This window comes from Numenius arquata, chromosome 7 (genome assembly GCF_964106895.1).
Source record: "Numenius arquata chromosome 7, bNumArq3.hap1.1, whole genome shotgun sequence".
Lineage (NCBI taxonomy): Eukaryota > Metazoa > Chordata > Aves > Charadriiformes > Scolopacidae > Numenius > Numenius arquata.
Window position 1 is genome coordinate 22,575,819 of NC_133582.1, and position 25,601 is coordinate 22,601,419.

Genomic DNA, 25,601 nt, shown 5'->3' on the forward strand with positions numbered 1-25,601 from the left:
TTTCTGCCTAGGATGAGATCTCTCCTGGCAAACCTCTAGCAGCTGGTCAGCATAAAATGACTGCCTGGTACTGCTAGTGTTTATTCTGTAAGTTCAAGCATCAGGTTTTTTTCCCCTCTATACGTGACGATTGACTTCCAGCTTGCTGACAAAATGCATACAGCTGATATTCTCCCATACAACTGGTTCTCAGGAGGAGGATGATTACAGCTTTCATGAGTCTGGGAGCCATGAGATGAGAGAGAATAATGTAACAGTTAAGGGAGGAGAACTGCATCGTTGTTTCTTCCTGGCAGTATTAGAGACTTCCAAGGTGATCCTCACCAAGTCCCATAATCCGGGCTTCTCATAGGTGACCACTTAGTGCAGTGACTCAGTTTGTGAATTCACCTCTGGCACTTGGAGTCATCAGGAGCTATGTTTTGAGGTAAATCAAGGTCACGTTAGGAAAAAGACATTCTTATTTGCAAGACGCTCATATGCTATAATGAGAAATTAATAACATTCTTGAGAGGTTTGGTGTGCAGAAATAGCTGAGGATGCACATTAAAAATGCTTTTATGATCTCTGTTTATTTTAGCGTTCTTCCTGTGTGGTGAAAAACTTGCTAACCTGTTCTTTCTTACTGATTACAGTTTTGCAAATGAGAAATCAAATGGAACTGTAATTTGCACTTAGTTTTAAGCACAGCCATTTGTACTTTGGAGACTTGGCACCCAAAATGTGCTTAGTATGTGGAAATTAACACTGGTGTGGGGTTTCTTTTTTCCTGATTTTACTAATGTTTACTGTTTTCCTGATGTATACAATTTTGACAGACTTCCCCTGTATATAATAAGTTGTTCATTGTGCAAAATGTGCACAACTGTTCTCCATGTGAAAGTGTGAGACATAACCGATCATTTGGGGGAATCATTGATCAGCTGGAAGACTCAGGCACTTTTCTATTCCATTTAACTATATGTAAGTCTTTTCTTCAATCTTCTATAATTCTTAGCATACTTATAGTACAATATTTGTTCTAAACATGTATTTCAGTTGGAAGTAGACTCCAGAGACCTCATGATTAAAAATTACTTTATAAGTAGGATACCCTATGCACCAGAATATAACAAAGGATTAATTTTGCCTTTAATAAAAGATGTTTCATTAAAACTAAATGATTTCATAAAATGTTCTTAAACTTTCCCTTGATACTGCCTTACTGTTGCTTGGTAGCAAGTGGCTTGTGTGGATTTAAGTGTAAGCATTCTTTGGCTTTTTCAGATTTGTCATTTTTACCTGAGTGACCCAGTTTTAAAGGATTATATTTTAATATAAATTTTAACTGATTTGTTTAGTTACTTTTTTTTTCTTGCTGTTCAGGTAATTACCCTGTTCCCAAATGAAGTTTGACAAAAAAATTAGTCTTTTACACATTTTTTTTCAACTGTTTCAACTATGTCACCTTCAATTTATGTACAGAATGCATAGAGTATGGGAGGAAGGAAAGCCAAAGAGTGGCTTTCATTCAGTTATCCACTGAATTTCAGGGGTGCCATCTTAATGTTAGTATCATCAGTTAGTTGATACTAAAAGTTTGGTAAGCCTGTGTGTTTGTAGGAAATGGAGTTGCATGGGCACAGAGCGGGACATCAGCTGATCGTACTGGGTGGGGAGGAGCGCCGGGGACTAACTCTGGAGGGATGCTTCTGCTATCCCTTCCTATCCAGTTGGGAATCAGGGGGTGGGAAAGTCACTGAGCCTGATCTCTTGCCACCGAGGAAAGTGCTGAGACAAGTTTTGGCAAGTACTAGAGATCTTAACTGTCATGGAAGGCCCTTTATTGGGGACTGTCAAGCTGTTTTTTCTGTCCTGCTGTTGCTGCCAGAAATTCTCAGCTTTTATGGCATTTCTGGTTCAAAAACCTATGGTATATCCTGGTGGTGGCGAGGAATCAAAAGTAGGCACAAAATTGCTGAATTTACTAGGAAATGGACACAGCCATGTTTGTTCTCCTGCAGTGATGTTTTGATTCTTCTAGAGAAATGTCAGTACAATATAGAACTTAGCTCTGCAGCAGGATGCCACCCATTTCCCTCGCTGCAGGCAGCATTTTGGTGAAAAGTGCATAACAAACACATCGCTTATCTTGGTGTTTGGATGTGCTCCCAAAACCACAAAAGTCACAGATACAAATATTACTGCCTTTCTTTTGCACAGAAAAATCAATGTGCTTTGGGGCAGCAGTTTCCTGGGCGGCAGCAACAGCAGTTTGCAGCGGCAGCTCCTGATGTTTGGTACAGGTGCAGGTTACTTTGAGTGCAAAGCCTTCTCTGGACGAAGGTGCAGGGCAGCTGGAGCAGTTCAGAGGGTAGCCAGGCTCTGTATGTGTGTTATTAAAGTGAGGGAAATTAGGTGGATTCAGAAAATACTGAAGAGTAGACTTTTCTTCCCCCTTGTATGTCAGGCAAGAGGACATTATGTTCCAGGGAAAAACTGCAGGAGAGAAAAGATGTGACTTGTGGGAAAGGCGGGGACTTCCTAGTGGGTGCCCCTCCGTTCTTTTCCCTCAATTTTCTCTTCTCGTTGTCTTCCTCTCCCTAAACAAGCTAGAGCAGCCGTGACTGCTTTACCCTTTCTGAAGTCAACCAGCAGCTAGCCAGGCCTCTACAGAAGCTTGTATTGGTGGCAAATGATCATGAGTGATTGCTTAACCATAGAGGGTAATTGCGGTTTGCAGCTACTGGGTAGAAAAAAAAGTAATTCTTATCCCATTAAAAATCTGAAACAAAACTAATATTTTGAGAGAGGTTATATTTGGATAGACAGGTCAGTGACATTTGACATCATGTGGTGTGCTTCCATTTCAATGAAAATATCAATGAAATGCTATATCAGATACTTTTCAAAAGTTTTCATCTCCTTTCTAATAAACATTCTATTTAATTTCTTGTCTCTTTGTCACAAAAGCTATCGATCCTTTCTTTCTGGTCTTGCAAAATCTGGAGTTGGAGAGATGCATGTCCTTGTGTACAAGTCCTCTCGAGCGTTCTGTTACCATGCTTTGTAACAATTCTTTTCTCCTCCTGTGCTGCTTCAGTTCCTACCTGTTAACCTCTCTCCCACTGAGGACTATATATATGCTTTGGAAATAATTAATGAAACTAGAATTTCCTCAGCTAGTATTGAATTCAATTACTACTGGTGTCTGTAGTTTCAGAAGTGGAGATGGATATAGTTGTCTTGATACCTCCCTCACCTCACTTCACCTGCTCACCCCCTGGTTCCCAAGCTGCAGTCCTTACTGGTGGTGGTTTGAAAACTCTGATACCTACTGGTAGGAACAAAGCTGCTTCTTTAAATATTCAGTGTAGTAACCTGGTTTCTGGAGCCCTACAAAAGTTTAATGGTGGCAAAAGTGATGCTTCAAGGTATCTAACAGCATGTTCATCACTTTACAAACCCTCATAGTGCATAATTCTTGATTATTTTATTTGGGGGGGGGGTGGGGATGGGGGGAGAAAGGAGGGAGGGTTAGACAAGTTTGAAGTAGTTTTGTTTGTAGGCAGTATCTACAGAAATTATAAACAGTGGTTTTCCTCCAATTGTAGGCATTTGTTCCCCCATAACTGTTTCTAAGTTGGAATCTCTGGAGTGATATCTTTACTCTTGAAACAGAACAATTAATTGTATTTAGTAAAAATTCTGTGCAGTGTATGTCAAGTTAGTGAGGTGTCTTGTTCGTATATTTTAATATATCTTTTATTTTTTATAATAATTGTTTTATTCTTACAGTCAATTGCTTTACAGTGTTTTGTAGCATGTGTGACAGTTTTTGATAGTTTCTCCCTGCTTCTTCTTCAGAAGTTGCTGAGGATACCTATTAACTTAGTTGTTTCCTTACAAGTAATGCTTTTCTTCTTTTTAAAAAGACTCGTTACTTCATAACTAGTCCCTTTGCTTTAGCTTCACAGATAAGACTCTTGTATCCTCCAGAGACAGCTGAGAAGAGAGCAGAAATAGTGCCAATAGAGAAGCAGAAAGTGTGAAAAGACTGTCTAAAGGGCCTCAGGGTGTGTGTTAGGGCAGATGCTGGGTTCAGACCTGAAGCTCAGTGAAAGATTTCCACGCATGTTTCCATGCTGTGGAGCATTTTAAGTACTTGCACAGAATGGGAAAATATACATTAGTACTCAGGAACCTAATAATCACCTAGCTATGCCAAAATATAGGTTGCTTTCTGAAGAACAGTAATTTTAGGACGTGTGTGGAAAACACTGATGCATAGACTCACATGGAAAAGGAATCAGTGCACCCGTCTAACCCTGGTACTGTAGTTCCCAGTAGCTGTTTTTACTGAGGGGAGCTTCTGAGCATATTTCAGGCTTGTACCTTCCTAAAGGTAAGCAAAGTTAACACGAGAAGTACCTGGTACATGATCTGAAGGTGTAGATTGACCAGACAGGTAAGGCAACTGGTGGCCAGCTACCTCTGCAAGAGTCTGTCTCCTTGGCCTTGTGTTTCCCACTTTTTCTCTTGGGTTGCGAACTAGTGATCGTATGTCCCAGGGAGAATTAATTCAGCTGCCTGATCAATTGGAAAACTAATTTAAAAACACTTCAGTCTCCTGTGTTAGCCCGCTGAAGCTTCTCTTCTTGCAGCCTTGCGATTGCTCTTTAACACAGACACAGAGAAGGGAAAGCTATATTGACTGCTTCAGCCATTAGGCAGGGTGCAGTCTGAGATAACAGCAGTCTTTGCTGGCTGTGACCTGCTGCAATGGCCAAAGGGGTCCGAGACCTGGGGAGAGATATCTGGACCAGCTGATATGTGAGTGGTCTGGCTGGACCCGCACCCCAAACCTTTCTGACTGGTGTTGGTGTTTGGTCACATAACTGGAGATCCTGGGCTAAACTCCCGGTGATGCAGGGTGAACAAAAGGGATTGAAAACATGATGTGGTGGGGAAGGGAAGCCTTAATTTTACCTTGTGGGTTTTTTTTTCTCCTACATGCAAGTACTTCCACAGCCTTATCTGATCACAACAGTATTTTTGCAAGAATCAAATCTCTTCCTCTCTGTTAACTCTGAAATTTTAGACAGGAGTCTAAGCTGGGGCATTTTAACTTTTTCTTCCTCTTTTCTTTACTTCTGCCTCACAGCAAAAGCAGACTCGGAGCACAGCAGTACATGCAACAGGTTCATCAAATCTATATCAACATTTTGAAGTCTCTAAAGAGTTTGTAGTAAAGGTCATATGTTGTTACACTTTTTTTAGATATAGATTTACATGTATGAACAGCTGGTAAATAAGTAGTAGTGTTTAGGGGTTTTGTTTGGTGGTTTTAAAAGAGAATTTGGAACAAATGGGGAATCATAATTTCTTCTCTTCTGACAAACCTGATGTGAAAATGAGTACTTTTAACAGCCTAATCAGCTGATAGAGCTGCCTTCAGGAATTTAAATGAGCTTGCTTCATGTTTTCTTTGCTTTATGAAAAACGGTAGGCAGAATATATTGTTCTGAACACAGTTAGGGTTTGTTTTTCCTAGTGTAAAACATCTGTGTTGTCTGCTTCTCCCCTTGTTTTGCTGTTTCTAATGATTTTGTGATGTTGTAAAGATTCTAGGTGCTTGTGACAAACAAAGTCTGCAGCAATCAATACACAAGTGTTCTCCATTAATCCAGCTGAAGGCTGTCTTCCAGCTTCAGTTGGGACCCAATTCTGGCAAACTATCAGGGAGACTGACCTGATACTGTAAAAACCCCCAAATTACTGCCACTTTGACCAGCAGGATAATTAACTCTTATAGTTTGGCTGTTTAATACACTGTTTAGAAATCACTGCATGCTAGACCATGCAGCTCTCTACTGGATTAGATCAGTTCTGGGGCAGAATTGTTCTTTCAACCTGTATAAGAGGATTTTTCTTCTGTGCCATAGTTTTCTGTTGTGGTATCTTAGGTAATAGTTCAACTGTTTGATGATGGGTAGTTTACTCCTATCGGGATGACACTTTTGCTTTGCGTTCACTTTTGCTTCTGCAAGCATGGATCAGAGCCACAGCTTAAGCTTTTGCCTCAAACTGTTCCCTGGGGAAGGCTGTGCTGTTTGATCATCTTGATCCTGTACATTTGCTCCCTGTTGTGGCTGTATCTGTCATTGCATTAAACGTGTATTGAAATGTGGTTTAAACTTAAAATGCATTATAAGAAACACCTTCATAAAGTCATGTGAAATTGGAGCTTTAGCACAGTATCTGGGGTTTGTCCAAATGATGGTATGTGGGGAGAAGCTTGGGAGTCCATTCTGCATTAGCCTTTCCCAGGAAGTATTTATCCCTAAAAATGTGTCACTAGTCCTCTTACTGCTTAAGCTGTGTGAAAGTTACCAAGTTGTTTCACTTTGTGGTAGCTTTGGTAGAGTAGCTTTTCACTAAAAGCAGCTTTGTTTATTGTGGATAGGTACTGGTATGCTGACATCGGTCTCTTTACAGGGAGGCAGAGCAAAATATTCAGAATTCAAATTGTAGCTACTTTGTAACAACTTCGGTGCATAAACAAATTTCTTTAAGTTACCTTGTTTGTAGTGGAAGCCAAGTGACGATATTTTAACCTCATATATTCTACCTTGAATCTTAGAAATGAGGTATGTTACTGTCATTCCTGACAATCATCTGTCAGTTTAAAAAGTAGTTTTCAGGCTTTTTTCTGCTCTTGCTTGCACCTGTGCAACTCTGCTGTTCCTATATGAAATTTATCAAGTAAAGACGGCACAGCTTGGTTTCATGTCCGATACTCAAGAATCAAAGCATTGACTATTAATAAATGCACGAGAAAACTTGCCTACAACCTCAGACCTAGCAAATAAATGGAAACTAAATAGTTGTAGGTAGCTTTCTTAAGGAAAACAGGATGGTTTAAGAATGGCTATAAAATGCTTGTCCTTTTTTCTTTCTCTACAGATGAGGGAATGTAGATGATCAGGGTGGTCAAGAGAATAGTTGAGAGATTTATGTTTAAAAATTCTGGCTATTTCTAAGTCATCACCCATATCCATGGCAACTCTCTGTTAGGTTTTGTAGCATCTTCTGGGATGGAGTAGTGATACACGTGGGAGCATACCTCTCCTAACTCCATCTTTTGATTATGAGAGCTTTTCTTTGTTTTATGCTAAACGCCACTTTCAGTTGGGAAAATACTAAGCACCTTGAAATGTTTCTGTAGGTACAACAATAAAACATAACAAGTTCAATTAACTATTGCTGATGATATACCAGATGGATTAATCTGTATTAGAGGCTCAGTAATACAGATCACTGAATAGGTTGTGCAAATGTACAGTGGTTTGGACTCTATTTTATTTGAAAGGGGAATGCTGGTTGGCAAATGTGAACTCAGGAACATTTTCCAGCTGTTGTCTGGTTGGGACCCTGCCTACTAAATAGTAGAAAAACAAGCTATTGATCTCCTTTTTCAATATAAATAGTTGTAGGATCAATTGTCAATGTTGGTGATAGATTTTTGCTTGGCTCCACCTGAAGACTGAAGTGATATTTCTTAGTGAAGATTGAGACCATGTATTTTTCACTTTTCTATAACACTGTTATGAGTGCTAACTTTTTGTCCATCTTTAAGAAATGCATGGGAAAGAATCTGGTTGTGATACTAATTATTGTTAATAGTTAACAGTATTATTTCATTGGAATAGATCTGAATCTGGGTTAATCCAGTCTGAACCCCATGGAGGTCTGAGTTTTGACTGTCCAGGACGTAGTTGTAAATGAGACAAGGAAACAGCTATGCTCCTTTTTAAGCATTGCTCCTGTAAGAGACCAGCATATAGATAAAAATTACCTGCTCAAGTAAATGAGCACACTTCAGTTTAATCTTCTGAACTGGAAAGGGAGAGTGGGATTTTGATGGGGGGTTTTGGTGTGGGGTTTTTTTTCTATTCTAATTTATTGTTTTCTGAGGTAAGTATTTAAATTAATTACAGTAACCATTCACATCATGACTTTCCTGCTTCTGTGAGGAAAAGTGAGGGATGCTGCCCCATGGCAGGGGGAAGGCTCCCATGCTGCACAGTGGGTGGCTGCTGCCGTGCCTGCTTCCCGTCCTGCTCAACATGTTCACTCCTTGCCTTCCCAAGGTGTCAGCATTGGCTCTCGCAATTTGTCTGTTCCTTGCCAGAGCATTCGGATGGGAAGAATAGACCCAGGTTAGGCTTGGCCGGTAGCAAATTCAAACACAGACGACAAGTCTTATGCTGGCTGTAGGAGAACAGGCTATTCTCCTGTGAATTTAAGCCTGCTGATTAAAGAGTTAACTGATTTTTATCTTGGTTATTTTACAAGTATCAGCTGTGGAGACTGGTTTGTTTTGGTTCTGTGCTATTTGGCTGCAATGTTTTTATTCTGATGCTGGAAGTCCGACAAACGATTACCTTACAAAGGTATTGCTGCTTCCCTACTTGTATTTCCTGATGCTACTGAGCCCCTGCAAGCAGGGCTCACTCCTGAGATGGCTGGGTTATTTGAGCGTATCGTGGAATGCGGATGGTCTCCTGGCCCTTGCTTCGTTTCTGGAATCCCTTCCACGCTAAAACCGAGGTGTGGGTCTTTTGACCATGCTCCTTGGCAGAAGCAACTGCTCTCAAGGCTTGGATATATTTGCTTCTGTTTTCCACCCCAAAAAGGGCAAGTACCTGGCTCAGTCTGCTGTCCTCAAAGCTCTTCTTTCATGAGCATCTTTGGATCTTTTTAGTAAAAGTTTGTGTCTTCTGAGGAATAGAAAAACTACCATACCCATACTTAGCTAGCATTGGGAGTATGCACACCTGGTAAAAGCAAGAAAGCTCTCATGCATTTCCTTGTTCCCTTTAATGAATGCTGAGAGACCTGTGGGTTTGGGTCAGATTCCTTCAAGGTTGGCAGTTTCTGCCACGCTTCCTCCTGGGTTAAGTTCCTTCACCGGGATTTCCCCTTCCCTCTGCCCCCGCATTTGTCCCCAGAGGAGAGATGAAAGATTGCTTTATCTTGCACGCTCCAGGCCTCCCAGAGGTTGTCAAAGTTTTCTGCCAGCCGATCTCTCGGTCTAACTCTGGTGTGCCTCTGTCAGAGAGTTATCCCAGCTCAGCATCAGCCATCCAGGTGTGCCAGCCCTGGCTTTGTCCAGCCGTGGGACTAACTGTTGCCTCTGCTGTGTGTCTCATCTCACCATCGATGCCCAAAAAACAGAGCAGAAGGTGTGTAAACTCTATACTTGCTGATGACATGCACTGTTTGATGAGTGGTAGCAGGCAGAAATATGACTTATTGCAGCATAGTTCTTCTAAATGCATTTCTGAGGTAAAATCTTCATTTTCTTTATTAACTTGGTGCTAGGGAAAGTAACAGGAGACGAAAGGGTGGAGGGGAAGCTCATGCTGAGGCAGGCTGATACTTGCTTGTTTAAATCTTATGAGGGAGAATTTTAGTGTTAATTTGTTTTTCTGTAAGTAATTTTCTATAAATGCTGTTCCTATGTGAACAAGACAAATGGAAGATGGATGTTCCTGTTGGCATCAAATCCATGTCAGCAGGTAACACCTGGTCCTGTGGAAGGGAAAATGAGAAAAGGAGTAGAGCTTAAGCCAGCGTGTTGTCAAATAACAAAGCAAATGAAGAGGCCTTTAAGGAAAAAGTTTTGGTTGAGTTTAGGTATATTCTGAAGAATATCTTGCTAGCTTATCCTCACAGTTCTTTAGGCGAGTCCTACATGTGACTTAAGGAAAAAGAAGAGTTTGGATGGGAAATGGACACCATGGTTTGGGGTTTTGCTCCAGGCTATGGGGGCCAGTTTTGCCAGTTAAGGTTTTAGTGGTTTCTGGGGCTAAAGCCGTTCTGGTCACTGCCTGTGTAGGTGGTGCTAGCTGCAGCCCTCGCTGGTGTGTGGCTGCACCATCCTGAGGCACCTTGGGGATGTGCGTTTGTGTAAGTGCACTCCCTAAAACGGTCCTCAGAGTGTTACGGATGAAGCTGGAGTCCTCCCAGCCTATGGCTGAGGTTGTGAAAACTAGATGAGCTTTGAGAATTTAAACTGATGCCACATTTAAATACGCATTGTAAAGCATTCAGAAGACATACTTTTGGAGCAGAAAGATCAAACCTTTGATGTACTGGTGATGGTTGGATTGCAGTAGGTACACAGTGGCTCCCTCCCAGCTTCCTGCTTTTGTGTGCCTTTCTCTTGAAGGATGAGGTATTAACGTGTTCTTTAAAGGCCCTGAGATTTTGCTTCTCTTTTGTCATCTTTAATGTTGGCAATGTGGTAGTTAATACAGATTGTGTAACAGCGTGTCTAGCAGAGGTGGTGTCTGCTCATGCCTGCAAGTGACTTTCTCTTTCTGAATGTCACATGGAGCAGGAACCACCACGTCATTGTCGTTGCTTCATCCAAGTGTGTAGTACCAATGTGAAAGGAGAACAAAGACTTTGTGTCCTCAGAGGGCACATGAAGGTGAACATCCTGATGGACCCTTTTAGGGTTGATCTGTGTGAGCTTGTGACACAATAGGAATCTGATGATTTATTTCTTTGAGTGGAAGTCTCTAGCTGTACTTTTATTATTAATAAATGTCCATTTTAATTACAACTTAAAAAGAAGATAAAGAAATTCTTTGGGGTTTCTGGGAGAAGTTAGGTTCCTTGGGCTGCTTTTAGTCCCTGAGGTGGGGAAATGTGGGGATTTGGTTTTTTCTCTGAGGTATCTTAAAGGTGATGTTGACATTTGCCACCTTCTTTGAATTGCCTCAGTCACCTTCCTCATTCTTCACTGACTGTGAAGAAAGACTGGTCATCCTACTTGTTTTGCTGGTCACTCAGATGTTTCCTGGCATAGCAGAAAATATGAATTAAAACTAGAAAATGACAATTATTAATTCAGTGCCAGCATGCAAGAGATCTTCACCATTTTGAACTCTCTCTGGATCCTTTCGAAGTCAGCAATATATTCCCCCCTAAGGCTAGTGAAGCCCTTCCCTCCTAGGAAGCAGAGCAATGGCTCTTGACTGGAGTGAGGTTACAGGTGGTGGTTGGCAGAAGGGACTCAGACAGTAACTTACTGCAAGTCTGCTGTGTTGATAACTGAATAAAAGGGAGAATAAAAGTGAAACATACTCCATGGAGTATGGTTTGTGAAGTAATAAATGACAGGCAAGAACTTCTGTGAAGATGCCCAGTGGAGGAGGTGGCACAGTCTGTTTTCCTATTTGGTGGTGATAGAACTTAAGTAGCCCCTAATCTCATTACTGTTAGTTCTAGCTGTTCACTCTTGCTTGTTTTGCAGCACTGAGGTTTTGTGCTGTTTGACAGTAAGGACAGAGGGTGAGTGGACTGAAAAAGAGAATGAGTTTCATAGGATTTTTATTTTTTTTTTTTTTTTTTTTGGTAAAAGGAGTTTGAATGCTAGGATATCACTGGCACAAATCAGAGGTAGGGGATTCAGACTGCTGAAGTTAGTACGCAAACCACAGAAACAGTCAGGGAACCACAACCTTAAAGGCAGGTGCAAAATGCTTAGGTAAAGTTTGCACTTGTTGAATCATGTGTACTTAGATTTCATTTGGTTAGCACCTACCACTATGGAATCCTGAGCCATGGTGAGCCCTTCAAGTGTTTTCCACAAAATAACGGGTTGGGGGTTTTTTTGGTTTTGGTTTTTTTTTTTAAAAATAAAAAAAAACAACAAACAAACAAACAAAAAAACACCACAAACCCAACAAATTCAGTACTACACTCTGTGCTTCCCAAACCTACAATAAAAGTGATTCTTTACTGATTTGCAACTTACCAGCAAAAATGAAAGAGCAATGTTTCCAGTGAACTAAAAGCAATGGAATTTTGCTTATAAAAAAAAAAGGGAACTTGGCGCACTGATAGAAATTGAATTTGTCTACAGAGATGCAGATTAGACATAGCACTGTTCACTTTCACCAATTATAGGTGAGAAGTAAGAACAATTGCTGGTTTATTTAGCTTATGCATCTCTGAACTAAGAGTAAAGTTCCAGTTAGAAAATGCTCGTTTATATATGTCTACTTTTAAAGTAGAATGGCCCCTTCTTGAAGGAATATGGCCATAGTACAGCTGCCCAAGTACAGCCTGCACGGGTTACGTTACATCCAGGCTAAATGGCACGTACAAATCAGTGCTTCCAGTGTAGTTTGAACTTTGTTTTTTGTGTAGCTAGCAAAGATTTCCTTTAAAAAAAAAAAAAAAACCTCAGGGAATAGAAATAATTTTCTGCCTTAAAGTACCATGCCATCTTTTTCTGTTGCTGGTATCCCTGCCTTTTGGGGCAGTAAGTGGACCAGTGTAGAGTCTGGGTGTGTTTCGCTCATATCCACCCCATCTCTAATATCTTCAAATAAAATGTCAAGAATTAGGGGGACGTACGTATTGCTCTCCTTACAGTTTGTGTTACCTTTCTGTAGGATGAATGTCACGAGAGACTGCTTTCTCCTTATGAATTGTAGGCAGAGCTCACCCCTCCTGAGATGCTTTACAGAAGTGAAGCACAGCTGGGTGTAAGGACTGGATGCTGCCTGACATTTAACACTATTACAGCTCAGCTGCTTTTAGTCATATCTGAGTCGTTCCTCATGCTGTGAAAATACACCATGCTGTTGTGTATACTGAGAGTTCTTAAGTTCTTAATACACAGTGGTATTTTGAAATTCAAAGATTTCTTAAAACTTTGGGGTTTGACATTGTGATAAGCTGATATTGAAGGATAAGACTCCTCAGAATTCCTTTAAAAAAAAAAAATCAAGGAAAAGAATAAAAACAGTTATTTTTACCTATGTTATAAAAGAATTTTTTTCCTTTCCCATTCCATAGCACCTTCTGGGTCTGCAGCAGCAGGTAGCCTAACAGGCTACCTCTAAAGCTCTACTTACATCAATTGCTGATGCTAGTTCACAAACAAAGATGGACTGTTTTGGTAAGACAAGGCTCCATTGAAGTTACTGCTAATAAGCCAACTAGCTCTGTTCACTTCAGTCCTATTCAAAACACAGGAAAAGGATCAATCTTTGCCAAACTTGAAATGCTGAAACTATTACAGAGGATAAAAATTATTTACTTCAAGTGGGTGCAAAACATATTTTCAAAATAAACACTGAAGCCACATTTGACTCTTACCACATATATTAATCATATTCTGTGTGGGCATGAAATATAGAAAGCGTTTAGCTTTGTATTCCTTCGTTTTATTAATGCAGGTTTGTTCTAACTAGCATTTAATATAAGCAGTGATTCTCAAGTACCAGTTTAGATGCCAGATACAATGTGCCTTCTCACTGTGAAGCGTTCCTCTGTTGTAGCTTAGTTTATTCTTAGCAAAAGGGCTTGCCTCTTTTAGTATTTCCCTAATGCTTAAAGAAAACAAAAAACCCCAAACCCTGAAGTAGTTGTAGATGGGATTGACTACTTGGTTTTAAATTGTTGTACCTACACTACTTTGAACAAAAGCTTATGCTAATCTTTTCCAGTAGTGCAGCACCTTTTTATATTTCTGTAGCAAATTGTTTTACTAGTTTAGCATTTTTGAGTGCTGTAATGCTGGATTGATCATCTGCTTTAAGTGCAGCTCCATGATACTCTGGGTGATTCCTCTGAGAAGAGTCACTCTAGTGATGTCATAGGCTCAAGTTCAGTTTTCGCGTGCTGCTGCAGGTGAATTACTGTAACAAGATGTGGACATTCCACAGCATGTAGTTTGTGGGATTTGGGGCTTTTGTTTTTTTTAATAGCTTTGAGTACATACCCCTCCTGCACTTTTACTGGTCCGTGTAAAAGCCCAACTGTTTGAGCCTAGAGCTCAAACAGTAGCAGTTTGTGTGCAGTAGAGCTCTGCCCCCGTTTTAGAGCTGGAAATGAAGTTCAGGGCTAAGAGTGGGTGTATTGCTGGGGGAGCTGCCTCTCCCCGGTACTGTGGGCAGATCTGCCTGCACCCCGAGCCCAGGCTGCGCAGGGCACAGTGGCAGCAATTGCTCCCTGAGGTCTTCTCTGTTGTGCTCTGCTCTGGGATGGGCTGCTGCCGTCCTCTAACATATACGTAACCTCTTTGCTCTGCTTGGGTTTATCTGTGTTGCTGAGAGAGCAAAGGTAGTGCAATAGGAATTTTTTTTTAAATCGGTATGAGCCTTGGGTTTTATACAATTTTGTTATGACTCTTCTAATCCTCTGGCTCCTGACTAAATTAATTATCATTCAGTTAGAGTCCACATGGCTCCATTGCTGAGGCAGCAGTGACAGGGTTGTGTTCATTGTGGGTTTTTTTTTTTTCTCCTTTCTCGGCTTAAATACTGCAACAATGGAGTCTCTGACATGTCTTCTGGTACCGCTATGCAGCAGCAAGATCGGCATCCAAATCTGAGGTGTTCCTATCGTATTCAGTGTATTATTTGGCAGATTCCCATAGTGGAGCCTGTTAAAAAATAAGCAGTCTAGGGAAATCAAACTTGCCAACCTTGAGACAGTAATTCCTAGAAAGAGATGCTGGTTACGCCATTAAATCCTTTTTTCTCTGCATGGAGATACTCACTAAGGAAGGAATTGGGCTGGTGGTCAGCTCCACTTGTACAGTCAACACTCTCTCATTCAAGATTGCTTGAGGCAGACACAAACATGCTCAGGCCGGGTCCTTGCAGACTCTCAAGATCCAGCAGGGTTTATTAACTCAGGCTCAGTGCCAAGCAAATGCAATTCCGCTGCTCCCAGACCAAGTAGGATCTGCTCTTTTGGCACAGAGTCCGAACTGTTAAAGCTTGCCAAGCATGAAGGGTGCAGACCTGGGTCCAGTGCTGTTCTCAGACCCAGGAGCTCTGGAAACACGTTGTGGGTATCTGACCATATGGATCAGCTTGGGATAATGAGGGCTTATTAGATCAACAACGGTTTCAGCCCTGTTAAACTTGAGCTTGCTTCTGTGCGTGTTTTTGTTTTGGTCGTCTTTTTAGGCTGATTTTTTTAAGGTTTTGGGGGGGGGGGGGTGAGGGGGGTGGCTTTTTGGAGGTTGTTTTTAAACTCTAGCTCTGATTTCTGGGAAAACTTATTAGCTCGGTCAGCCCCAGGCTCAGCTAATGCTTTCTGCGTTTGCAGTGTGGCGTACAAGGAGCTGCTTGGAAGCAGACTGCAGAGGCACTGAGCTTGCTGAGCAGGAACCAGCTCAAGGCTAGCACTGAGTCAGAGCTGCTAGACTGATGATCCTAAATTCACTTAACTTCTTCTCTGTGCTGTGATTCCCAGCACATTTTGTAGTGAAGCGGTATACAAATGTTTTCACTGCCTGCTTTCTCACAGCCTGTATGAGCCCTAGTAGTGGAGCGCTGACCATTACACCCAAAGCATGGAGTGCTGGATGGGTGCTGCTAGTTAGGCCTCATGTTTTGGTTTCACAGAGTGCTTACACATGGTACATAGACTGAGCCTATACATTTAATAACTGCAGTTGTCATAAGGGTAATTAGCGTTTCTGTTTGGATTTGAAAATACTCTCTGGAAAAAAATGCAATATGCTTGGACTAAGTCAAAATAATTCAAAGATGATATGTTTGATAGCCTGTGGATTGTTTCAGTACTTGAAATTAAATTTCTTCACAACTTATAAATGGTTGCTTACCTTTTCCAAGCAAAAGGTCATACAGCGCTTCTGGTTTTTTTTTTTTTTCATATGCAGGTGCAGCTGGGACAAGCGGATATAAAATGCCCAATCACAGAGTGCAGCGAACACCTGGATGAAACAACTGTCCTCTATAACCTGCCCCACGACGACATCATCAAGTATAAATATTTCCTGGAACTCAGCCGCATCGACTCCAGCACCAAGCCATGCCCTCAGTGCAAGCACTTTACAACCTTCCGGAGGAGAGGCCACATTCCAACCCCTGCCAAATTGGAGAACAAATACAAAGTGAGCACGCTTGCCAGGGTTAAATGGCGCTGCAAAAGTAGGATGGCATTTGGTGGGCATTAAATGAGCTTTTTTGCATCACTGGGGCTGTGTGCAAGCTGTGATTAGGAATATGAATGTGTAGTACATCACTGATTAACTACTTAAGTGATTTCTAACAGTTCAAACAGTTGAACTTCAGTCCTTCTTTCTTTGGCAGGTGGCATAATTTTGTCCTGACACAATTTAAAGAGTGTTTTCTCTCTGACATGCAAACAGTATAGTCACGATCAGAAGAGACTGTGGAAGGGAGGTTGTCACTGTAATGGATAATTTTAGACACACAGCTGCAGCAAAGACAAGCTTTCCTTGAAGCTCTGAGCAAGTAAATTCTGGGCATTTATGGTGTTACACTGTTGGCTTGTTCCTTCATTAGAACTAGAGCTTTTGTCTGTCCCACTTCTTGGTTTTGATTTCTTCAGTCCCTTACCAGAGGTTATACATTACTGTAGTCTCATCGCTCTCAATACAGAAAACTTGAGAAATAAGAAAAAAACACTTTTACGGCATTTCTTTTAGTAGAAGATTTGCTTATACTATGATATCAACCAAAGGTAAAAAGCAAGAGATTACAGTTAGAAGCAGCTTTGGGCTGCTGAATGTCCATTTCGGTTCTAGAAGATGAAGATTCTGTCTGCAGCATCATGCTCTGTGTTAGTTTTCCATCCGGTTATTAGATTTGTTGTGGTTAATTTCATGATTGAGCTGGCCTTTCCTGGACAAACCAGTTCTCCTCAGCAGGAGTTTAGATGACTGTTTAGATAGCCCTCATTACACAGGACAAGATTCAGCCCAGTATGGAGATTAAAAGGTAGAAGGTTGTGTATCCAGTGGAGCTGAAACTTTGGTAAAGCTAACTCTGAGTTATGAGCTACTTATGTGTATCTGTGCAGTGCATGAATTACATGCCACAATGTCTGTTGGACTCAACATTTTCAGGTTTTTTGGCATCTTACACAGAGGTGGAGAAATTCAAAACTGCAGGTAAAATTCCTTCCGCCCACAGCCGTTCTCCTTCACCCATCCGCTTAGCATTCCCTCAGGTGTAGACAGGATGTGCGGTCCAGGGTAGATAAGATGTTGTAATGCTTCTGCAGCAGCTCTCTTAAGGTGCCAGAGGCTGTTACTGTCCCACTGATGTGGGTCACAGGTGGTGCAGCTGTTGTATCATGGGATGCCAACTCTGAGAACGTTCCCCAAGGCATAAAATGGGTCATTTTGTAGTAAAAATGTTCCCACCGCTTCCCTACAAATCATAATCAGAAGGAATGGGAGGCTGTGTGATGCATGAAATAGTGCAAGCCAGAAGCAGTTCCCTCGTCCTGTGGTGATGCATTATGTCTCTCAAGTCTCTTCCTGGGAACAGATTCTGGCAAAATATGTCCTTTGAGCTGTGGCCAGGTGTTGCCTGGAAGAATGTCCAGTTGATGATGGTCAGAAATATAATTAGGAGAGTGCTAGCAAACAACATGGACAATCATAGTCCAGGGCTTCAACGTATTCCCTGAACCTGTGTTGTTTTCTGGCATAGGTACAGTTTTAGAGACTTATTTTAAGCTTAGCACCAGAAAAAGTTTTGCTGCAGGGATAAGATTTAAAAGGGAGGCTAGATACAAGATTGTCTATATGTGATTAATTGCATGCAGGCGTAGCCGTTGATCATTATTATCTCAGTTTTCTTAGATTCTCATGGGATTGTTTGTAACTGGTCTGTGCCTTGAATTATAGGCTCTTTGGAGGTAGAGACTCATTTTCTTCCACATATAGCATAGGAGACATCTGACTGGAGACTGGGAGACTTGCATATTCACATGCAAGCAATAAAAACAGCAGTTGCACCAGAGGAATTCTGCGCCAGCACTGGCAGTGCTGCCTTCAGAAGAACTGAGTCATGCGTGGGGAAAGTCAACGCACAAGTCTACTAGTAGGATCACTGCACACAAGGGCTCTGTGCCAGTACCTTCACTCTCCCGTACACTGCAAAAGGAAAGCACTGTAAAATCCAAGAGTACATTTGAACAGATACTTTTGAAAGGTTATTAATGACATTCCTAAAATTTGATACAGTATTTAAAATTATAAATAAACTTAACATCTAAATTTAAAGAGATAGCAAAGTTATTAGGTAGATTAATTTTCTTTACTGTAGCTGGTTTATGTCAGCTAAACTGATCTAAGCCCAGCAGTTCAGTTTGCTGTTGCTGCTGTTTTTCAGTTTTGAGATCTAAGTCTTGGTGTGCTAAGCCTAGAAAGTTAGCTGGTGTGTGTATGTTGAGAGAGGAGGAGGGGAAGAAAAGGGAAACTTTTATATCCAAACCTTTCTTCTCCCATTAGTGCCACTTAGGACAGCACAGTACATCAGTGTGACTATTTAGTTTCCTATATCAAATATTTGTATCACAAATGGGTCCAGCTTTAAGTAAGGAAATACCCCTTTGCCGTCTCTTATGACCTAAATTGAGAGTGTAAGACTTGGTGGTAGACAAGATCCTAGTTAACCTTTGGTCATAGCTGGTATGCCAAAGTGCAGAGGAAATGGTGAAAAATTGGTAGTTCAGTTTCAGTGCATGGAACAGATACGGATTTCACAAGAGTAAGTATGTTGGCTTGTTCTGTCAGAGTTTGTTGAGGTTTTTATGGGGGGTGTGGGGACTTTTTTCCCCTAAAATCTGGATTCCACCTGTTGTTTTAATGTTAGTTCTTTGACCTGCCACAAAGAAGCAGTTTTTGATTCTTGGACTCTTTCAGCCTTATCAGCCTGTGAGGTTTATAATGAAGTTTTCTTGTTCACTTCTGTCAAGAGATACGTATCACATCAAAGAAGGGCTTGAGTGCTTGGCTTTGGAAATGTAAATATTTTTTCAATGCAGTTGTTATATAACAACTATCTCTTGTTTGAACTACTCAAGAGTTTCTGAAACTTTTTGCACTAGAACTAGTAGGAATCTCTACCTGCAAAGATGCTGTGATAGAGTGGATCTGTGTAGTTCGTATCAATCTCTTCCCCTCCTTTTTGGATCAGATTTCAACCTTGAGTAACAGGTCTCTTCATGGCTACACATCACTTCACTCTGCCTTGAGCCTGAACTGCTCCCGACACGGTGATTTTGCTGTGCTCTCCCTCTTTGCTGTTTGTTCCTGCCAGCTTGCTTTTGCTCTTGTTGATATTTTGGTGTCACGCTGGGAGCTGGATCAAAGATCAGCTCCAATAGGATACAAGACTTGTTTGTTTTGTTGTTCCTTATTTTCAGCTGGTACAACAGAGGGGATGGGTTGGTGATGAGGAGGTGGCAGCTGTTTTGGCAGGAGCCCGTATTTATTTTGGAATAAAGTGACTGGGTAGCTGTAGCTAGAGATTGCAACTAACTGATTACATGAATTACACAATTAATTTGCCCATCCTATTATATAGCTAGCATTCCACTAAGCAGCAGAAAACCCCACTAAGCTTTTTGCAGCTTCAGGCTCTCAGAATATTTTTAATGTGCAGTCAATTTTGCTATCGTCATCTCTCATTGAGCAGTGTTTCGTCTTGCTCTTACCTACCAATTTGAAAGATCTTTTCCTGGGAGGTGAGGAAAATGATAGTTAAAATAGTTTGCAGTAAAGAGTAGCTAAGAAAATGGAAAATGTTAGCCTCAAAGGTCAGTGTTTTAGAAAGCTGAGGGTTAGTAAGAGAAGTTGTGTAATCTTTTCTATTTCAAGGGAGACTGACCTCCAGATGGCATAGAAGTTTGTATATGTATCCATCCTCTCAATTCTGATTGACTGAAGTGGAAGTCGTAAAATAAATGGAAAAATGTTTGTGTGAGGAAAAACATATGAAAAAAGACTAGATTAATGTTTCGGGGTTTTTTTCAGTTTATAGTTTATCTTCTTTGCTGGACTACAATATATTTTACTGCTTTAAATTATACGTAGATAGCATTTCTGTGTGCTCATTATGATGATTTCACGCACTAAAATGGAAGCATAAAGCAAATTGTAGTTGACTTTTTTATTCTTTCAGAAAAGCAGAAAAAGAATGGAATAAGAATTTGAAAGACTACTAAAATTGCAATTGCCCTGGTGTTTCTTAAGCACACTGTTGTCACACTGCATCCAAGTTTGTATAGGTTTAGGGTTTTGTTTTGTGGCCACTAGTTCCAAGAAAAATAAGGTTTACAAGTACTTAAAAGAAACTCCTTTTCTTTGCCTGCTTAATGTATGCTCAGACAGTATTGAACAACAGAGGAGTCAAGTGGTACATTCAAAATGTAAAAACTATTTACCAGTTCAGTTTTGTGGAAGGTGCTGTCAGAGGCAGCAGGTGGAAGAGGAAATGAGGATCTCCAAACCTGGTAATGAAGTAGACAGTTCCCACTTGTTTACTTCAGTTAGTGATGGCCATTCATGGTAACAAATGTTATTCTGAGTTCATGTGGTTATAGCCTCATCCTGTATTTCAGTACTTTCTAAGTCATGTATTTGGAAACAGCTGATGTCAGTGTGTGTGTAGAAGATTAAATATATATCCTGGTGGCTGCTGTATTTCTTGCAATTATATACATGCTATAATAGAAAGATAGAGCCTGCAATGAATTTGTGTCAGATTCTCACCAAAAAAAAAAAAAAAAAAAAAAACAAACAACAAAACCAAACCCATAAAACCTGTGTTTTAAATTATGATGGCTTTTTGTTTAAGAAAGCGGTTTTAACATGCAGCTTCCTAGACCTGTTGGTGTGGGGGTTTTATGTTTTAACATTCATGTTGCATCTCAAATGTCTGAATACTACAACTGATAAAAGCTTTCAGGTTGCAGAACGCTTAATTGTGGCTACAAGCTTCATTTTTGGCTAAGGTGTAAGAAATACTGAGTAGTACAGTGCGATGCCTGCTATAATCTGTCTTCCCAGCAGTAGGTCACTGTGACATGCATAAGTGAAAAAAGTAAATTCAAAGCCTCAGGAGGAAAAAGGGGGGGGAAGGAAAAAAAAGAGTTCCAGAGATACTGGGCAGAGTAGTTGCTAGTAGTCTAATCTATTTTGTGCATATTGATTTCTAAAGGATTAAGGAAACATAGCTCTATGTTAGTTTGGTTAACAGCAATAAATATGCTATTCTTAGGTACTTCAGAGTGGAAATTTTCCTTTCCTATTAAGCTGTTCTTATTAGGAGAATTCATCTGGGAAGCAGAGATGCAGGATAGTGTATTTCTTTTGGTTTAGCATCTGGGCCAGTATACCAAGAAATCAGAGACAGGGCACCGGTTATATTTTTCTATTGCTTTTGTTTTATACTTTATCTTGGCCTTAAACATTACTGTGTTTTCATGCAAAAACTAATATTACTTGTAATCAACACAGTGTGTGGGTTACAAATAATATATTTAATTTGTTTCCCTACAAACAAGCTTCATTTGTTGTTCTTTCCTGGTTTTGTGCTGCCTACCTGCGTCTTCAGTAATTTATTTCATTGACAGGAAGCATGTGCTAAGTGCAGTCTTCTTCTGTGTGAGGTGTGCCTTAGCAAAAAATGTCACTCTGTGGCTATAGAAAGCAGTAAGTCATGCTTGCACCGGGTACAGGATATCAAGAATTTCATCCATTGCAATATTACACTCTGAGTCTGCTTGATTTAAAGGAAATGTATGTATTCTAACACTTAAATTCTCTTGTGACTTTTTTTTTTACAAGGATGATGACTAGTAGATGGTAACTGACTAAAATGTTATTGTGTTGTAGTAAGAAGCAAATTTGTCAACTTACTGATGCTGCTTCCCTTCTTTGCATTTAGCCTTATGCCCAGGCAAAGGATCCTGGTGGGGGACATGCTGTCTTATCGGTACTGAGAAAATTAGTAATTTTCTTGACCTTTAACTCCCACTGTAGCATTTGCTGATCTGTAGATGTGGATTGGCAGAAAGAGGTAAGCATTGAGCACCACATCATACAGTCCACCATTAAAAGTAAAATACTTGGTTAAACAGTGGTGCACGGACAGAGGTACATCACTTTATATAAGTGAAGCTATGGCTGTTACACGCTGCTGCAGTGTTTAAAAAACCAAACCAAAACAAAAAAAAACCACCAAACCTCAAAACAAAAAAAAACCCAACCAACAAACTTTGCTCTCTGCAGGTAAAGTTAAAGACAACCACTGACAAATGGGTCAGGTAGGGTCATAAAAATGCTCAGTTTGAGCCATTTTGTCAATTAGGTTTTTAATGTGAAACATTAAAGGCAAAATACTAAATGCTGTCTCTGTGTATAGAACTTGGGGAATAGCATTAAGGGTAGCAGACAGCTTCATTTCTCAGTCATGCATCAGAGATCAGATCAGCTTTGTATTAGTCTGCTGGTCGTGACAGAAGTAGGAATTGCACATATAAATAATGATTTTGGCCGTCCCCCAGCAAAATGCTTAAGGGAGATCAGATTGTCTACTTTGGACTCTCACTGGAGCTGAGCAGCATACCACCAATTGACATGTCTGAGCAAAAGGTATGGCAACTGGTGGGAGTGAGGACTTTGGAAATTCATTCTGGGGACTTCACGTGTGACTACAGCCTAGGATGTAGTTTCCTGAACAGAATCCCCACACCACACACGGCCAACACAGACACGTCCATGGTTTGGTGGTGAACCAGGTGTGGACACAGATACAACCAAAAAGGTGGCTTTTTGGCTGGTTGAATTCCTCAGTCCCATCCATCAGCTGGTACAAAGCCAGGGCAGTGCCTGGCATGGGCTACAACTGGAGCTGACGGACCGGGCTTGGCAGTCACTTGAGAGGGGTGCCTTCCTGTCTTTCATTTTTCTGCGGTACACAGCAGAAGTGAAGATGTTGCAGGAGGCTAGATGTGCCTGTGTCTAATGTTGCTTCTAATTCTTGCATTCCTTAGTCACGATCCAGGTAAGAGGCCTGGCTTTCATCAGATAAGCACCTGCAGTGTGCCTCTATTTATTACTTCTACAAACACAGCAGTTGCTATAGCTTTTTTTCAAAAAAAATAGCCAGGCTCTGGAGGAGGACATGATGACAATGGTACCTGTTTGACGCAATGATTTAAAACCCAGGGAGTGGGAAGAATAGATCCGTTCTCAATTTAAGGAGCTTGGTTTGTGGGTTTTGCTGTTAGGTGTGGTCTGTACCAGGCAGGCTGTTTGGCAACAGCCTCAGCTCACCCTTACACAATCAAGAGCAAAAGGAGGTGCCTGACTTCCAGGTGGGAGTTGTGGCCCTTGGTTGAGAACCTTGCTCTTGGCCCCTTTTCCCATTTCTAATATAAGATTCATAACCCATTCTGGGCTCTGTAGAGCCCCTTCAAAAGACCAGGTAATCCCTGGCAATAGCCTCAGCAGAGAAGTTTATAACTAGAACGCTGAGATGCCCCGCACTTAAAACTGGCCTCTTATTTTTAGGTGGTCTCACATGTATTGGAGGCAATTGAATAAGCGTCCTGGATTTTGTCTTTTGGCATTTGAGCCACGCAGTTAATTTGGGCTGCCGTTCCTATGCTTAAACCAAGCTACTTGTGCTTCATTCGATTGGGACCTTTCCTGGCTTCAGTAATTAGTTCTGTATTTTTCCTCTTTTAAAAAAGAGAGAGAACAAGTTAGCTTCCATAACTTCTTGTGTTTTTGAAACAGACGTTTCAAAAGATATTAGACCTTTGCTGGGCAGCTAGTCTCTTAATTTAAGAGCAGTGGTTTTAAAATGGGCTTTCCAGTTGGGTCAGCGCCCAGCTTGCAAACGTGTGGTGTTTTCTCCTTTATACAGATCCAGTGTCCATCTTGCCAATTTGTCTGGTGTTTCAAGTGCCACTCTCCCTGGCATGAAGGCGTTAACTGCAAAGAATACAAGAAGGGAGACAAGCTGTTGCGTCACTGGGCCAACGAAATCGAACACGGGCAGAGGAATGCCCAGAAGTGTCCAAAATGCAAGGTGAGCTGTTCTCCCTTGACTTGCAGGTAGTGGCTTCAAACCATTTAAGTATGTATTTAAAGCTGTATGAAGCTTCTGCTCGGCACTGGAAATAGAATTCACGCTTGCTGTGCAGGTTCTTGTTGATGACTGACAGAGGAAAACTGATCAGGTGTCGTACTTGCTGGTTCCCGTGCTGATTCTGCGGAATCTGTGCACATAAAAGAAACATTAGAGAAATCCTAAGAGGAGGTTTTAATGTGTGCTTGTAATGAATTTTTCCTAAAGTAAAGCTTTAAATAAATGTGAAGCTTTAAGACAAATATGGTGTCCTTTGACAAGTTTTCTAGAGCTTGGGTGAATTGAGTTTCTGAGTAAGGCAGAAAGTACTCTATCAACAAGTTAACTAAGGGAGACTTTAACATTTGGCAAAACCAGAGGTTTTTTAGAATTAAATGTCAGTTCTTCACAAGCCTTTCTCATAAATCGGTTTCATTTTCAACAAACTGAAGCCCTAAAAACGTTACTAATCTCTTCCAGGATAGGAAATATTTTGTACTACTCAAATGAGATGCAACAGGCCCATACAGCTTGCCCTGGCTGCCCTTGTGGCCGTTACATTTCTTTGCTATTTTTTCAAAGCACTTATCTCCAGCTACTGACTTAGTGCTAAGTCAAAACCTTGAGAGCATCATGGTGGTGGGAGTCTGTCTTTTGTTTTTTGTTTTGTTTTTTGAAAGGGAGTACTTAACCTGAACCTATCTATTGCTCTACATCTACTTCACAAAGAGGACAAATTAAAGAAACAGGAGCATTTGGTGGGAGATAAAGTCCACAGCATACTTTTTTCACAATTTGACCCTTATCTTCTGCAAATAGGAGAATGTTTATCAGTTTACTAAGTATCTTATTTTCGTCTTGAGGAAGAAATGCCTGTGATGCCATAGCTTGAAATTGAAAGATTTCAAAATACTAAGCAAAATTCAGAAAGCTCTGAAAGCAGCGGTTGGTTGTTTACCCTTCCTCCTATGCACACGTGACATTTGAACACAGTTTAACAGCTTGCCTTTTGGTAAGAGTTGAGAGGTTTGAGTCAGTTCTAAAAATGTTCATTTTCTGGGAAGTCTTACACTAATATCCTTTTAGAAACTTTGTTCCTTTTGGAGTGGGAAGAAGTATCTGTTTTGGTCTTAGTCCTTTAACTTGTGTCCAGATTCAGATTCTCTGACAATGCAAATGATGTAGCTATTGAAATAAGTTGAAATAAATGCACCAAGGAAAAAAGTATGACTGTGGAAAACCAAGGGAAAGAGGGCTGCTAGCTGGAAAGTAACTAGAACTGCTAACTCTGATGTGCTGTTTTTAATAAGTTTTAAATTTTAAAATATCAAATGTACAACTGTTTTCCCCGTCTTTGATGTAAAAGGCTGGATGCTTGAAACTTATGCAGGTTAAGTCACTAATTTTGAAACCTGAAGTTGCATGAGTTTGACAATTAATTCCAAAAAGACTTTAGGTTTCTTTCCTTACTGCCTCCCACCATTTTCTTATTTTCTTTTGATTTTAAAAAGTTATGAAATTAGCACAGGAAAAGAACCTGTGTTAACAAGTCCTTTCAGGTGATGTGGTACTCTAAGTGAATATTAAAGAGGGAGTTCAACCTTTTCATAAACCGTATCGCTACCCACACTCCTGATATTTTCTGCAGAGGTGAAAAAA

At 40.7% G+C, this 25,601-nt stretch overlaps 1 protein-coding gene across 1 annotated transcript in view; it reads left to right on the plus strand.

Moving 5' to 3' along the window:
- Positions 1-25,601, plus strand: part of RNF217 (ring finger protein 217) — a 56,442-nt gene that overhangs the window by 15,818 nt on the left and 15,023 nt on the right. Inside the window, exons 2-3 of the mRNA XM_074150936.1 lie at positions 15,704-15,937; positions 23,739-23,903. Coding sequence (XP_074007037.1) covers positions 15,704-15,937; positions 23,739-23,903 — 399 coding nt within the window. The remainder of the gene's footprint in view (positions 1-15,703; positions 15,938-23,738; positions 23,904-25,601) is intronic.